Genomic DNA, 13,032 nt, shown 5'->3' on the forward strand with positions numbered 1-13,032 from the left:
CGGGCGGGCCCGGGCGCAGAGGCGGCAGGTGAAGGCGTCCGAGTCCGCTAGGCGGGCGGAGGCCGGGGACTTTGGGTGCTGCCTCGCCCGCGCCCAGGCGCCTTCGGGTGTGCGCGCGTAGACGCGGCTTCTCCGCCTTCTCCCTCGCCGCGGCCGGCGCAGCGGAGTCAGTGGGGTTTGTCTTCCTTTGGGGGAGTGACGCTGACGAGAGCCATTTCCTCCGCGCTCGCAGGAAGGAGCCATGGCTCTGGACGGGATAAGGATGCCAGATGGCTGCTACGCGGACGGAACGTGGGAACTGAGCGTCCATGTCACGGACTTGAACCGTGATGTCACCCTGAGAGTGACCGGAGAGGTGCACATCGGAGGGGTGATGCTGAAGTTGGTGGAGAAACTCGGTGAGTTGCACTCCAGATGCCTCCAATAAAGACTTCCCAGCATGGGAGGAGGGGGTGGGGAGGAAAGGCGGCGGGGGGAGGGGTGGTGGAATTGGGAGTTCCTAGCACTCGGCGTGTGCTATGCTTAAAATGCGAAATTTGTTAGTATTAGGGCGCATAGACCTGCTCCGCTTTGCGTCCTGTTTTGTTATTTCGAGTCTGCGTAAAGTAGTGAGTGATTCGAGCCTACCACATACTTAACTGCGGATTCCCGGGACGACTTGTTGAAAGCTACGAGGTGAAAGCTGCGACTGTGATATTAGGCTGTGTCACCACGTCTTACCCTCCTTGAACCTGGGTTGATACCGGTGCTTAGGGGGAGACTGTGCGAATTGCGTCGGTCATGAAGTTTCTGTAGCCGGACTACGTGATGGAGTGCCCTGAAATGTTCCACTCATCCGTTCTTGCGAGGGGTGGGGCAGTGCTTGACAAACTTGGTATCTATATTGAGTTGGAAGTAAGCTATTTCGAGCATTTAGTTTTATATTAAGCCCGTGAAAGAACTTAGTTTTTTTAAAAAATAAGACTTTATTAAACTAATTTGAGGTCGACAGACTTTCAGTACACATAATAGTCGATTGATTCTGACTCCGATTGGAAGGGCGACCACACAGGATATTTGAGAAAACTTGGCCCTACGCATTTCGTGACCAGTCAGACCATTTTCACCGGGCCAAATCAACTGACTAGATAAGATGGGTGATTTTATCGGGAGAGCTTTTATCAAAGGACTGCCTTCCTGGGCTGTGGCGCTTGCTGCTGTGTCTAATGAAGTTGTGCTAAGTTGTTGTGTAGTGGGATGTCATTTTAGACAGGCTTGGTTGGTTTTGATCAGCATTCATGCTTCGGGTCGTCCTGGAAATGTAAGGGATATTCATTTCTCAGGAAATGTATTTCTTATACAGGGGGAGGGGGTTGTATTTTTACCATATAAACTTAAATGAAATAGTCTGATACACTTTCGGAAGTTAGACTGAGTTCATTTAGGTGAACCTGTGTTATGCCCCTGCAGGGAATTTAATTATTGAAGGACCAAAGAGGAACTCATTGCAGGGGGGGCCTTCTCCTCTACAAAGTCCATTGTTTGACTCTAGGGACAGCCCAAGAAAGAGCCTCCAAGGAGCCTTCTGACAATTCGATTTTGCTGGTTTAACCAAGTAACTGTCAGCTTACAGTTTTTATTTGATTCAAGTAAATCAATCACTGTTGGCAAAATATTTCCTAACATTTTTTGCCCAGCTCCACTTGAGGATGAAAACTATCCAGTACGGTTACATTTTGACAAGGAAGCAGTTGTTTCTATCAGATTTCCTGATGTGTGACAGACAGACCTTAGTAATACATTGTACTTTTAAATTTAGCTAATTTTTGTTCTTGTTACTGGAGACGTCTCACTATGTAGCTCAGACTGGCCTGGAACTTGCAGTGTAGGCCAGGGTGGCCTCTGAGTTTTGAGATTAAAAGGATTCCCTACCTATGCTCAGAGCCCAGCTCTACATTGTGATTTTTAAAAATCATGCAATAAAGGATCTGTTAAAGGTGACTTAGATGAGTTGAAGTTCTCAAAAAAAAAGGCTTTAATGAATAAATAATGATTTCTACTATATTTACATCACTTTGACTGTTATGATATCACAATTATAAATAGAATTGTAGGAGATGAGCTGTTTGTAGACAGGATTGAGGTTATTTTTGAGTAACTATAATCTTAATAAAAAATGCTGACGCCGATTAATTATATAGAGAAAAACCTAAAAGGAGCAGCTGGAAACTCTTTTACCTTTCTTCAGCTGAACCAGGACTGATTCCTCTGTGTTTCAAGTTCCAAATAGGAGATATTTTTCAGCAAACTTTTGAAAGGTACATAGAGTAGGGCCATTTTAAAATGTCCACAAATCGGGCCAGTCAAATTAGAAAAGAATTTGTGGCTTATCAGGTTTGTCTTAAGTGGGAATGGGCTGCCATCTGAAGTCCTGCATGGTTATCACTGAGGTATTAATGGGCAGACTCAGTGGCTGCTTGTCCACAGTGGCTAAGTAGATCAAAGCAACCTACAGAGTCTAGATAAGAGATGGAGTCATTGTAGCCATGAGAGGGGACAGCGTCTGGTGTCTTCAGATTGCACTGCAGTATTGGGCATGTAGCAAAAGCAGACTATGTGGCCATAGACTAGTTAATGACGATATACTGCAGGCAGCCTTAACCTGTATCTTCAGGCTTGCACTGCCTTTCTGATAGTCTTTTCATACTCATTGGAGAGTATATGATTACCAAAGGTTTTATGATTCAAAGCTATCTCCCCCATACAGTATTCATGGCACCCCTTGATTCCCTGGAGTTAATAGATCCCAGGATAAACCCTCCCTTTGATGCGCTCAGTGTGGAAACTCTGGGAAGAGGGTACTTGGCTGTCATTAGGTCCTCAAGAATGCATGTGTACAAAAGAGGGAGCAACCATACAGTAGGTTATTATTGTGCAGCTACAATGTTCCTCTGAGAACAGATGGAGACAAAAGGGTAAATAATGCTTCCTTAGTAATACCTTTGTATTGGGTTTCAGTGTTTCTTAAAGAACATTTGCATTCAATAAAACTAGGGCTCTTTTTATACCTTTTCATTCATCTAGGGTGGCAGTTTCAGACACATCAGATTTCTGTTTTAATCACCGATTATATATTTGGCCAATAAAGCTCATGTTGTTAACACTAATAAAAAAAGAACATTTGCATTTCAGAGAATGTTATTGAAACCTGATTCTTCAATTATCTGCAAAGTCTCTCACATCTTAGTATAGAGGACATTTGTCATTCTGCTTTAGACGTTTAAGAGAAAACAAGGAGTATGTTGTGATAGGATGTGGGCTGTAGGGACTTAAGACTTTTATCATGATTGTACACCTCAGTGTATGTGAAAAATTGTTTTCTTCATCCCTTTAAAAGGCAATAATGAATGTTTTAACTATTACTATAATTGTTATTAAAATTAACATTTTAGATGTGCATAATGTAAATCCTTTTCATTGTGTATGTTATAAATTGTACTGTGTTCTATGAGGACGTTTTCATGCAGGTATATGACATGTGTTGTTGTATATGAGGGCATTTTCATGCAGGTATATGACATGTGTTGTTGTATATGAGGACATTTTCATGCAGGTATATGACATGTATTGTTGTATATGAGGACGTTTTTATGCAGGTATGTGACATGTGTTGAGCGAATGCTGGTTTGTTTTGAAGCAGCATCTCATTACTCACTGTGTAGCCAAGGCTGACCTTGAATTTAGCCTCCGATGTATGAGGATCCATGTAAACACTGCTGTGACTGTCATACATAGTGTGGGCTTTTTTTTTTTTTTCAAGAGACTGGCATATATAGGGTGGGGTTTTTTGTTTTGGTTTGTTTTTTTCAAGACAGGGTTTCTCTATGTAGCCCTGGTTGTCTTGGAACTCACTCTGTAGACCAGGCTGACCTCAAACTCTCAAGCTCTGTCTACCTTTTCCTCACCTGTGCTGGGATTAAAGGCATGTGTTACCATGCCTGACTCTTATTTTTTTTTTTTAAAGAAAAAACAATTACCAAAGATAAGGATTATGAAAATCAGATAAAAGAGGATACAATTTAATAATTATATCTAAAAATAAATTCTAAAAGAAGGCTTAATTGGATGGGATTCCTCTGGAGATCCCTGGAAAACAGTGACAGCCCCAGACCTGTGGGAGTCTGCAATCCAGTCAGCTGGGTTCTGAGGACCAAAGGGATGCTTAACTGAGGGATACTTAACTGGGTTGGTTTCTTCCCTTTTTTCTAGGTACTCTGAGCTAACGGTTGCCTGAGTTTCTGTTCACTGAATTTTAGGGTTACTTTACAAAAATCTTTTTAGAGCCAGGCAGTGGTGGCACATGCCTTTGGTCCTAGGACTTCGGAAGAAGAGACAGGAGTATTTCAGTGAGTTCGAGACCAGTCTGGTCTACAAAGCAAATTCCAGGACAGCCAGGGTTACACAGGGAAAACCTGTCTTGAAAAACAAAAACAACAACAATCTTTTTAGACAATTCTAAAAGTACTTCTTCAGTGGTGAGTAAGGAGTTTATAATATTGTGGAGCTACTGAATGGATGGCCCAACAGCCAGCTTGTGAGCTGGAAAGAAGGAATTGACTTACAAGACTGATTTCTTCTGAGTCTGAAGTTAACTAACATCAGATATAGATCAAAAACTCAAATTTCAAGATTCAGGTATAACAAAGAAGAAATGAATGGAGTTGACTTAAAAAAATTTTGAAGATTGCTGGGCCTGGTTGTCTGTCACATGCCCTTAATCCCAGCACTTGGGAGACAGAGGCAAGTGGGTAGGTCTCTGAGTTTGAATCCAGCCTGGTCTACACAGTGATTTCCAAGCCAGCCAAGGTTAGGACTTGGTCTCAAAAAGGGGGGTGTAGGGAGAGTCCCATTATCCAATTAAATTGTGAAATTAGCTTGCATGATCTAAAATAAAGTTATTAGTAAAGTTATTTATGAATTTTTCAAAGTGATTTCTTTCTTTTTCTTTTTCTTTCTTTCTTTCTTTCTTTCTTTATTTTTTATTTTTTTTTTTTTACAAAACCTTGTTTTTTTACAGGGTTTCTCTGTAGCTTTGGAGCCTGTCCTGGAACTAGCTCTTGTAGACCAGGCATGGCCTCGAACTCACAGAAATCCGCCTGTCTGTGCCTCCTAAATGTTGGGATTAAAGGTGTGTGCCATTTCTGCCTACTGAGTTCTGGGATTAAAGGTGTAAACCACTAACCACCGCCCAGCTTCAAAGAGATTTCTAAGTGTGCATTTATTGCACCTCCCAGAAATGCAAATAGCTAATTTTCAGAAACTCTAAAAGTAAGTTTTGTTGAGTTCCAGATGAAGGTGCTCGCTCACATTAGGACTTTACTACTCAGAGTACTTTACACTAAAGTGAGAGGTTGAGTGGGTGTCCACAGGGAGAGGGACCACATGACTGGACTGCCCTCTTCCCATCCTCATGCATATGGCTCCCTGAGGAAGGACTTTGTAGAATGGTGTCCATGCTGGAAAATCCCATTTCCCCCTTTGAATCAGGAAATGTAAATGTCTGCATAATGCAGACGTGGCAGCCCAAGTGTGCTAGGGTTCTAAGGCGTGGCTGTTGTTATTGTTGTTTGTTTTTATTTTCCAAGACAGGGTTTCTCTGTAGCTTTTGGAGCCTGCCCTGGAACTAGCTCTTGTAGGCCAGGGTGGCCTAGAATTCATAGAGATCTGCCTGCCTCTGCCTCCCCAAGTGCTGGCAGTAAAGGCATGCGCCACCACCACCCAGCTCTAAGTCATGTTTTAAGTCTTTGGGTAGGTGGGAGGAGCAGTTGGGATATCAATCAAGTAAACTGAACCCTAGATATATATCTGATAGCCCCCCAATACTCAGTGTTTCTGTACCGTGACTGATCCGTAGGAATTCAGTATTGGATTTTATGTTTCTTTGAAAACTTGCAAGTTCTTTGGGCAAGAGAAATGATTCACAGTAGGTAAAGGACCTGCCTGCTGCCAAGCGTGACAGCCACAACCTGCGGTCACTTTCTAGAGCTCGGGTGATAACTGACTCCTACAGATTGACTTTTGAACTTCGCACTTGCACTGTGGCATGCATGGACCCCAAAACAGGATACTAAGAATTTTTTTTTATGCTCCTTAAGAATCGAGGACAGTATAAATTTTATTATACTCTGTAAAAACCTCAAGAAAGTATGAGCTATTTTGTTGGGTGTATTCCGTGGTATTTGTTTCCTTAAAAAAAATAAGTACAGGATCTAGGTTGACCCAGCCTTTACCTTCCCAAGTGCTGGGATTAAAGGTGGTGCCTTCGCCGAGGTTTTCTTTCCCTCTGCCGTGTTTTATGCCCCAGTTTTCTACAAAGTTAAACAGCCTATTATATTCCAGGTAGGGGCAAAGGCTGGACTTGGTTTTTCTTTAGTTATTTACAAAAGACCTTGTTAGAAAAGTCTTTGTCGCCGGGCGATGGTGGCGCATGCCTTTAATCCCAGCACTCGGGAGGCAGAGGCAGGCGGATCTCTGTGAGTTCGAGACCAGCCTGGTCTACAGAGCTAGTTCCAGGACAGGCTCCAAAGCCACAGAGAAACCCTGTCTCGAAAAACCAAAAAGAAAAAGAAAAAGAAAAGTCTTTGTCACTTAAAAGAAAACAATGCAACTTTTGACTTTAGTCTTTGGCTCATCTTTAAAAAACTTCAAGGGCTCGGTGAGGACTTTTGATCTTCAGCTCTGTCCCCTTGTCATTTGATTTCATTGCTGGAAAACACAGCTTCTGGGGCTGGTGGAGCCTGTTGTTCCCCTTATAGCCTCTGGTCTTTTAAATACTCAAGCACATACTGGTTAAAAATGAAGGCTTCATTAGAGTACATTTTATCAAATTCAGGAAATATAATATTGATTTAAGACTGTCGTCTGTTATAAATCCATATTCAAATACATTCAGATTTTACTTGTTCCAGTAGCATTGATTGTAGCCAAATTGGCCTCTTATTCTTTAATACACCAAATGCCGAAGTGCAGAGTTGAAAGAGCATGTGCAGTTGAGATGCACATAGAACAGTGTCTCTGGACTTCAGCCTGTTAAGACGCCTCTTTACATTCAGTTTAACTCTCAGATTATTATTAGGCAGTTGGGGGAGGTTTTATCTTAATATTCTCTTTGTGATGGGTTCTCCTTATTTATGCTCAGACTGGCCCACAATTCCTGGGTTTAAATGATGATCTTGCCTTGAATTCCCAACTGTAGGGATTATCATGAGTGGCACCCTGCACCCAGCAGTGTTAATAAAATTCTCAGACATCATTGGCTATAGATTACCCCGAATACCAGCTGTCCTCAGATTGTTTTAGATGCTAATCAACGCACAGATCAGTAGGAAAAGAATGTGTTGTCTGTTTGCCAGAAGATCTGATTTCAACATCTGACTTCCACTTCCCGATTTGTGTGATCCGTGAGTAACCAATCCAACCTTTTGTGTGGGTCTTGACTTCTTTAAAATGGAAAAACCAAAGTTCTTAAGCCAGGCATGGTGGTCCATGCCTGTAAGCTCAGGAGATGAAGTCTAGAGTTGGCTACATAAAGAACTGCACTCCAGTTTGGGCTCCACGAAACCCTGTCTCAAAAAAGTAAACAGGGCCAGTGACACACCTCAGCAGGTAAAGACCTGCTGCCTAGCCCGGTGATCTTAGTTTAGTTCTCGGGACTTAGATGGTAGGAGAAAACTGGGTCTTAAAAACTATTCTCTGACCTACACACACGCACACACACACACACACACACACACACACACACTAAGGGAGCATACATACACATACATGCTCAAGAATAGATGTAATAAAAAATTGAAAAGACAAATTCTCATAGGTTTTGTTGAGACTTAACTAGGTTATTAAACATTGAAGTGCTTTATAAAAGCTACTACTATTATAAAAATACAATGAGTATATTTTGTCCACATTGAAAGTCTCTGGGTGTATACGGTTGGTGGAGGAAGGTATCTAAAGTACGGTGTAAAATACTTAGTTTCGTATTTGTGAGAGGAGAATTGTAAACCTCAAAAGGAGTTTAGTTTGGGATTACTGTGTGTTCTCATCTCCTAAGCTACAAGAAAAATAGCTACCATTCTGCTCTTCCCTGCACTTTGAAACACACCTGCCTCTGTAATGTAACAAAGAGCTATTTAACCACCGTTTTCCGAAGATTTCTGAAAATGTAATTGAACAATAAGTGGATGATGGTATTTCGGGGATTTGAAAAATTTATAGGCAGCGGTAAATTAATTCCCTACTTAATCTGTTTTATAAGAGTGGTGCTTTATATTCATTTATAATAAAGGAATAAAGTAAAATTATTTCTTGGCCTATTCAGAACTCATGAAAGTACTTTGAGGAAAAAAAGCTAATGTATTCAGATTCCTTGTTTATTTTGATGCTGAGATTCAAAACCACGGCCTCACAGATGCTAACTAAGCAACCACTCTGCCACTGGGCCAGACCTTCAGTCATGGATACAGGATTTTTATTTAATAATTTTGTGAAAATGTTAATATCCAAGTATATTAATGCCTTATCTGAAGCAAATAGTCTGCAAGTTGTTTTTAAATAATCCTTTTATCTTTTTAAGCTTTTTTAAAAATTTATTGCATATAAGTGTTTTGGCTTTGGGTGTGCACCGTGTACATGCCTGGATCTCCTGGAGCTGGAGTTAGGGATGGCTGGGAACTGAACCCTGGTCAGCGCTGAGCCATCTCTCCAGCATTTCCTTCTTAGATTCATAGTTTGATATCAGAGTTACTGTGTTAGACTGTAATCACTGCGGACCAGCACTTTTTCATTCTCTTGCTGGTTTTGTTTGTTCTTGATAGTGTCTCCTGCAACAAAGTGGCCTAGAGCTCTTGGGTAGCTGAGGATGACCTTGGACATTCGATCCCATTTTCTCCCAAGTCTGGGTACCCAGCTAATGTAGTACTAGTGTGTTGTAATAAGAGCGGCAGGCTGCATCCCCAGCACCCGGCTGCCCGCACTAGCTTTACCCAAAATAATTACACAGAAACGGTATTCTTTTAAACACTGCCTGACCCCATTAGTTCCAGCCTCTTATTGGCTAGCTCTTACATATTAACCTAACCCATTTCTATTAATCTGTGTAGCCCACGAGCTGGCTTACCAGGAAAGATCTTAACCTGCGTCTGTCTGGAGTGGGAGAATCATGGCGACTCCCTGACTTAGCTTCTTTCTCCCAGCATTCTGTTCTGTTTACTCCACCCACCTAAGGGTTGGCCTATCAAGGAGCCTAGGCAGTTTCTTTATTAATAAGAAATCACTCCCACATCATTTCCCTGGGGAGCCCTGTAAATGGAACATACTGATGTATCTCATTGAACCTGGTTTTTTGATACAGTTTGGCCCTTTGAATTTGAACATGTCAATAGCTTTTATTGTGAAATGGATGTGTACTATAGTGTGTGGGGTGTGTATGTGTGTGTGTGTGTGTGTGTGTGTGTGTGTGTGTGTGTGTGTGTGTGTTATGTAGGGGATGGTTAGAGACAGGGTTTCTCTATGTAGTCCTAGCTGTCCTAGAGCTCTCTAGACTAGGCTGGTCTCAAGGCTGGCTTCGAACTCAGAGGTCCACCCACTTCTGCTGCTTGCCAAGTGCTGGGATTAAAGATGTGTGTCACCACCAACCAGCTTGGATATGCGCTATAGTTTTATCAGTAATTGAAGCCATTGGAGTTGTTCACAATTTTTGGAGTTTGTGAATAGGGTTGCCATAAACATGTGTGGACATAGTTTCCCATTTCTCTTTGGTGAGGAGTGGCGTTGCTGGGCCTTGTCCCAATCCTTTGTGCATTGTCAGCCTTGTGGGAGAGCTTGGTTGGTCCCAGTGTGCCTCAGCTCACAGCAGCCAGGGCTTGCTCTATCTGCTGTCATGCTAACTGTTCTCATAACTAATTTTGCTTTTGGGTCGAGTGTCTGGAATGAATAATGACATTGGTGTGCTTTTCAAAGTGTTTATTTGCTGCTATGTATTAGTAAATGAAGCTGACTGGCCTTCCTGGCCCAGAGATTCCGGACCACACACACACACACACACACACACACACACACACACAGTGCTAGGATGACAAGCACACACTACTTTGCCTTTTTAATTGAGTGCTTGCATTGCAAGCATTTACTGATTGAACTGGTCTTCCCAGTCCATTTTTATTTTGTGTTTTAATTTTCTAAAGCTTTCCTTTATCTTAAGTATATATGTATGTATCTGTGTGTATGTGCATGTGTAAATGCAGGTGCCTGCAGAGGATGTCTGCCTGCAGAGGATGTCTGGCTAGTTGTAGGCAGTTGTGGGCCACTTGGCATGGGTGCTGGGAATGGCTCTTGAGTCCTCTTCAAGAGCTACCATCTGGATGCTGAAAATCAAACCCTGTACCTCTGGAAGAGCAACTGTTGCTCTTAAAACTCAGCCATCTCTGCAGCCTCCTTACGTGAGACTATTTTACATCAGTGTTTCACTCATCTCCCAGGTTGGCCTGGCGCTATGTAGCCCAGGTTGGCATGGTGTTGGTGCTCACTATGTAGCCCAGGTTGGCATGGTGTTGGCGCTCACTATGTAGCCCAGGTTGGCATGGTGTTGGCGCTCACTATGTAGCCCAGGTTGGCTTTGGATTCATGGAAACCCTCCCACCTTGGCTCTTTGAGTGTTGGGTTTACAGATGTTAGGGTCACACCCTGTGGCCGATTTAGCATTTAGACTTGTCTTCTGTCTAGGTACACGAGGACAATCCCGGGATGACCTCAAATTTTGCTAGGTTACCCATCTGAAAACACGAGCAGGACCATCTCTAAATTTATCATCTTCTCTCAGCTCTGTAGCTTATATTATATTGTAATTTAAAAATATGCCAGGTTTTTTTAAAAATATTTATTTATTTATTTATTATGTATACAATATTCTGTGTGTATGCCTGCAGGCCAGAAGAGGGCACCAGACCCCACCACAGATGGTTGTGAGCCACCATGTGGTTGCTGGGAATTGAACTCAGGACCTTTGGAAGAGCAGGCAATGCTCTTAACCTCTGAGCCATCTCTCCAGCCCTATACCAGGTTTTTTAAAGGTTGATATTTTGAAGCATCCATATCTTTTTCATAATAGATCACCCAGGGTTATTAGTAAAACGCCAATAAGGTGCTGGGGTTATTGATTGTAGTGCCTTTATTGGGTAAGTGCCTTCTGGTGTAATGTTCCTTAATGTAATTTTGGGGTTCTGACTTAAAAATTTTATAAGCCTTAAAATTAAAAATAACTTGAAGAAGGCAAGTGATTGCTGTATCCGTTTTAAAAAACTTTAGGCAGTGTGGTGCTAAATTCTGTTGCCCTGGAAGCTACCTGTGCCAGGATCCTGACTGTGCCATAGACTAGCTGTGTGATGCCGGGCTGTACCCCTCATCCACGGCCTTGCTAGTAGAGTGTCGACTACATCAGCAGAACTCTGTGGTGACGATGAGAAGCGCCGTCACATTACGGGACATCAGTGGTTTGTACAGCTGTCCCTCGAGCTGAGCTAGGGAAATCATCGTATTTTGTAACCGATTGAAGATTTAGTCTTTTATGAAGTTAAGCCAGCTAGTACTCATTTATTCTCTGTCATATTAGAACTATATTGAGCTTTACTGTACTACCTTGTATTATTAGTAATAATATTATAAAGAGTTAAGTATGATTTATAAGCACTAAATTTTATGCTTCAAACATGTACTGTATTGGCATAAGAGTATTTATATAAATTTAGTATTCTAGCCGGGCGATGGTGGCGCACGCCTTTAATCCTAGCACTCAGGAGGCAGAGGCAGGCGGATCTCTGTGAGTTCGAGACCAGCCTGGTCTACAAGAGCTAGTTCCAGGACAGGCTCCAAAACCACAGAGAAACCCTGTCTCGAAAAACCAAAAAAAAAAAAAAAATTTAGTATTCTACTTTGACTTGTCTCTTCTTTTTTGCTAGCAGTTAAGAATTTAGTTTAAGTGGGGTGGCAGCAGCACACGCCTTAGTGAAATTAACTCACTTTTTGCCATCATTCCACTTTCACTTATGGGGAAAGATGGTCTTTGCATTGTAATTACTAAAATGTAGCAAAATCGGTGTGAGTGGAATAGAGGAGTGGCACTGGAGACCCTGGCCAGGATATAGGGAAGGGTTTCTAGAGGACCAGGCCTGGAAGCTCAGATCTGAATGTCTTCTGAGAGAGGCTTAAAATGTCAAAGCTGTGTAACGTATCCTTATAAATAACCTTTTGAGATAGTTAATGCCTTTAACCACTTTTAAAAGGACAAATGTCATTAATTGTGTGAGTTGACTATTATCTAGTATATATACTCTAGTGACACACCTTGAAAATTTGTAGGGTATTTACCTTGCATGTAGTCAGAGTCCTGGCTTCTAGGAACTAAGCCAGGTTGAACAAATTAGCAGTAAGCCTTCAATTTTGGGTAGAAAGTTACCCACCCTTTGGAAGTGATAATTGTGTAGTGTCTACTGTGTGTAGTTGTATGGTTTAATTTGATCTGAGAAACTTATCAACCACTTTGAGCTAGTATATAGTAATAAGTACAAATAAAGAAATTAGATAAATGGAAATCAATGGGCATAATTTTGTTTTTGTACTTCAAAAAATTATTTGTGTCTTGGTTTTTGTTGTTTGGCTTTATTTGCTTTTAGATAGGGTTTTGCCATATATGGGACTAGCCCAGAATTCACTATATTGTCCAAGCTGGTGTTTTATTTGCTTTTTGTTTTTTGTTGGTTTTTTTTCGAGACAGGGTTTCTCTGCAGCTTTGGAGCCTGTCCTGGAACTAGCTCTTGTAGACCAGGCTGGCCTCGAACTCGTAGAGATCTGCCTGCCTCTGCCTCCCGAGTGCTAGGATTAAAGGCGTGCGCCACCACCACCCAGTCAGGTTGGTGTTTTAGTTATCTAAGTTTTTGTTGCATGATAAAGCACCGTGACCAAAAACAGCCTGAGAAAGAAAGGGTATTACTAAATACATAC

General features: G+C 41.9%; 1 protein-coding gene across 2 annotated transcripts in view; it reads left to right on the forward strand.

Moving 5' to 3' along the window:
* The first annotated feature begins 197 nt into the window (after positions 1-197).
* Fermt2 (fermitin family member 2) overlaps positions 198-13,032 on the forward strand; it is an 82,660-nt gene continuing 69,825 nt past the window's right edge. Inside the window, exon 1 of one of the 2 annotated variants that reach the window (XM_005355380.2) lies at positions 198-398. In XM_005355380.2, the coding sequence (XP_005355437.1) occupies positions 242-398 (157 nt within the window). In that variant the 5' untranslated portion in view covers positions 198-241. The remainder of the gene's footprint in view (positions 399-13,032) is intronic. The other variant, XM_005355382.2, reaches the window with a different exon arrangement.

The sequence above is a fragment of the Microtus ochrogaster genome, chromosome 17, assembly GCF_000317375.1.
Source record: "Microtus ochrogaster isolate Prairie Vole_2 chromosome 17, MicOch1.0, whole genome shotgun sequence".
Taxonomy (NCBI): domain Eukaryota; kingdom Metazoa; phylum Chordata; class Mammalia; order Rodentia; family Cricetidae; genus Microtus; species Microtus ochrogaster.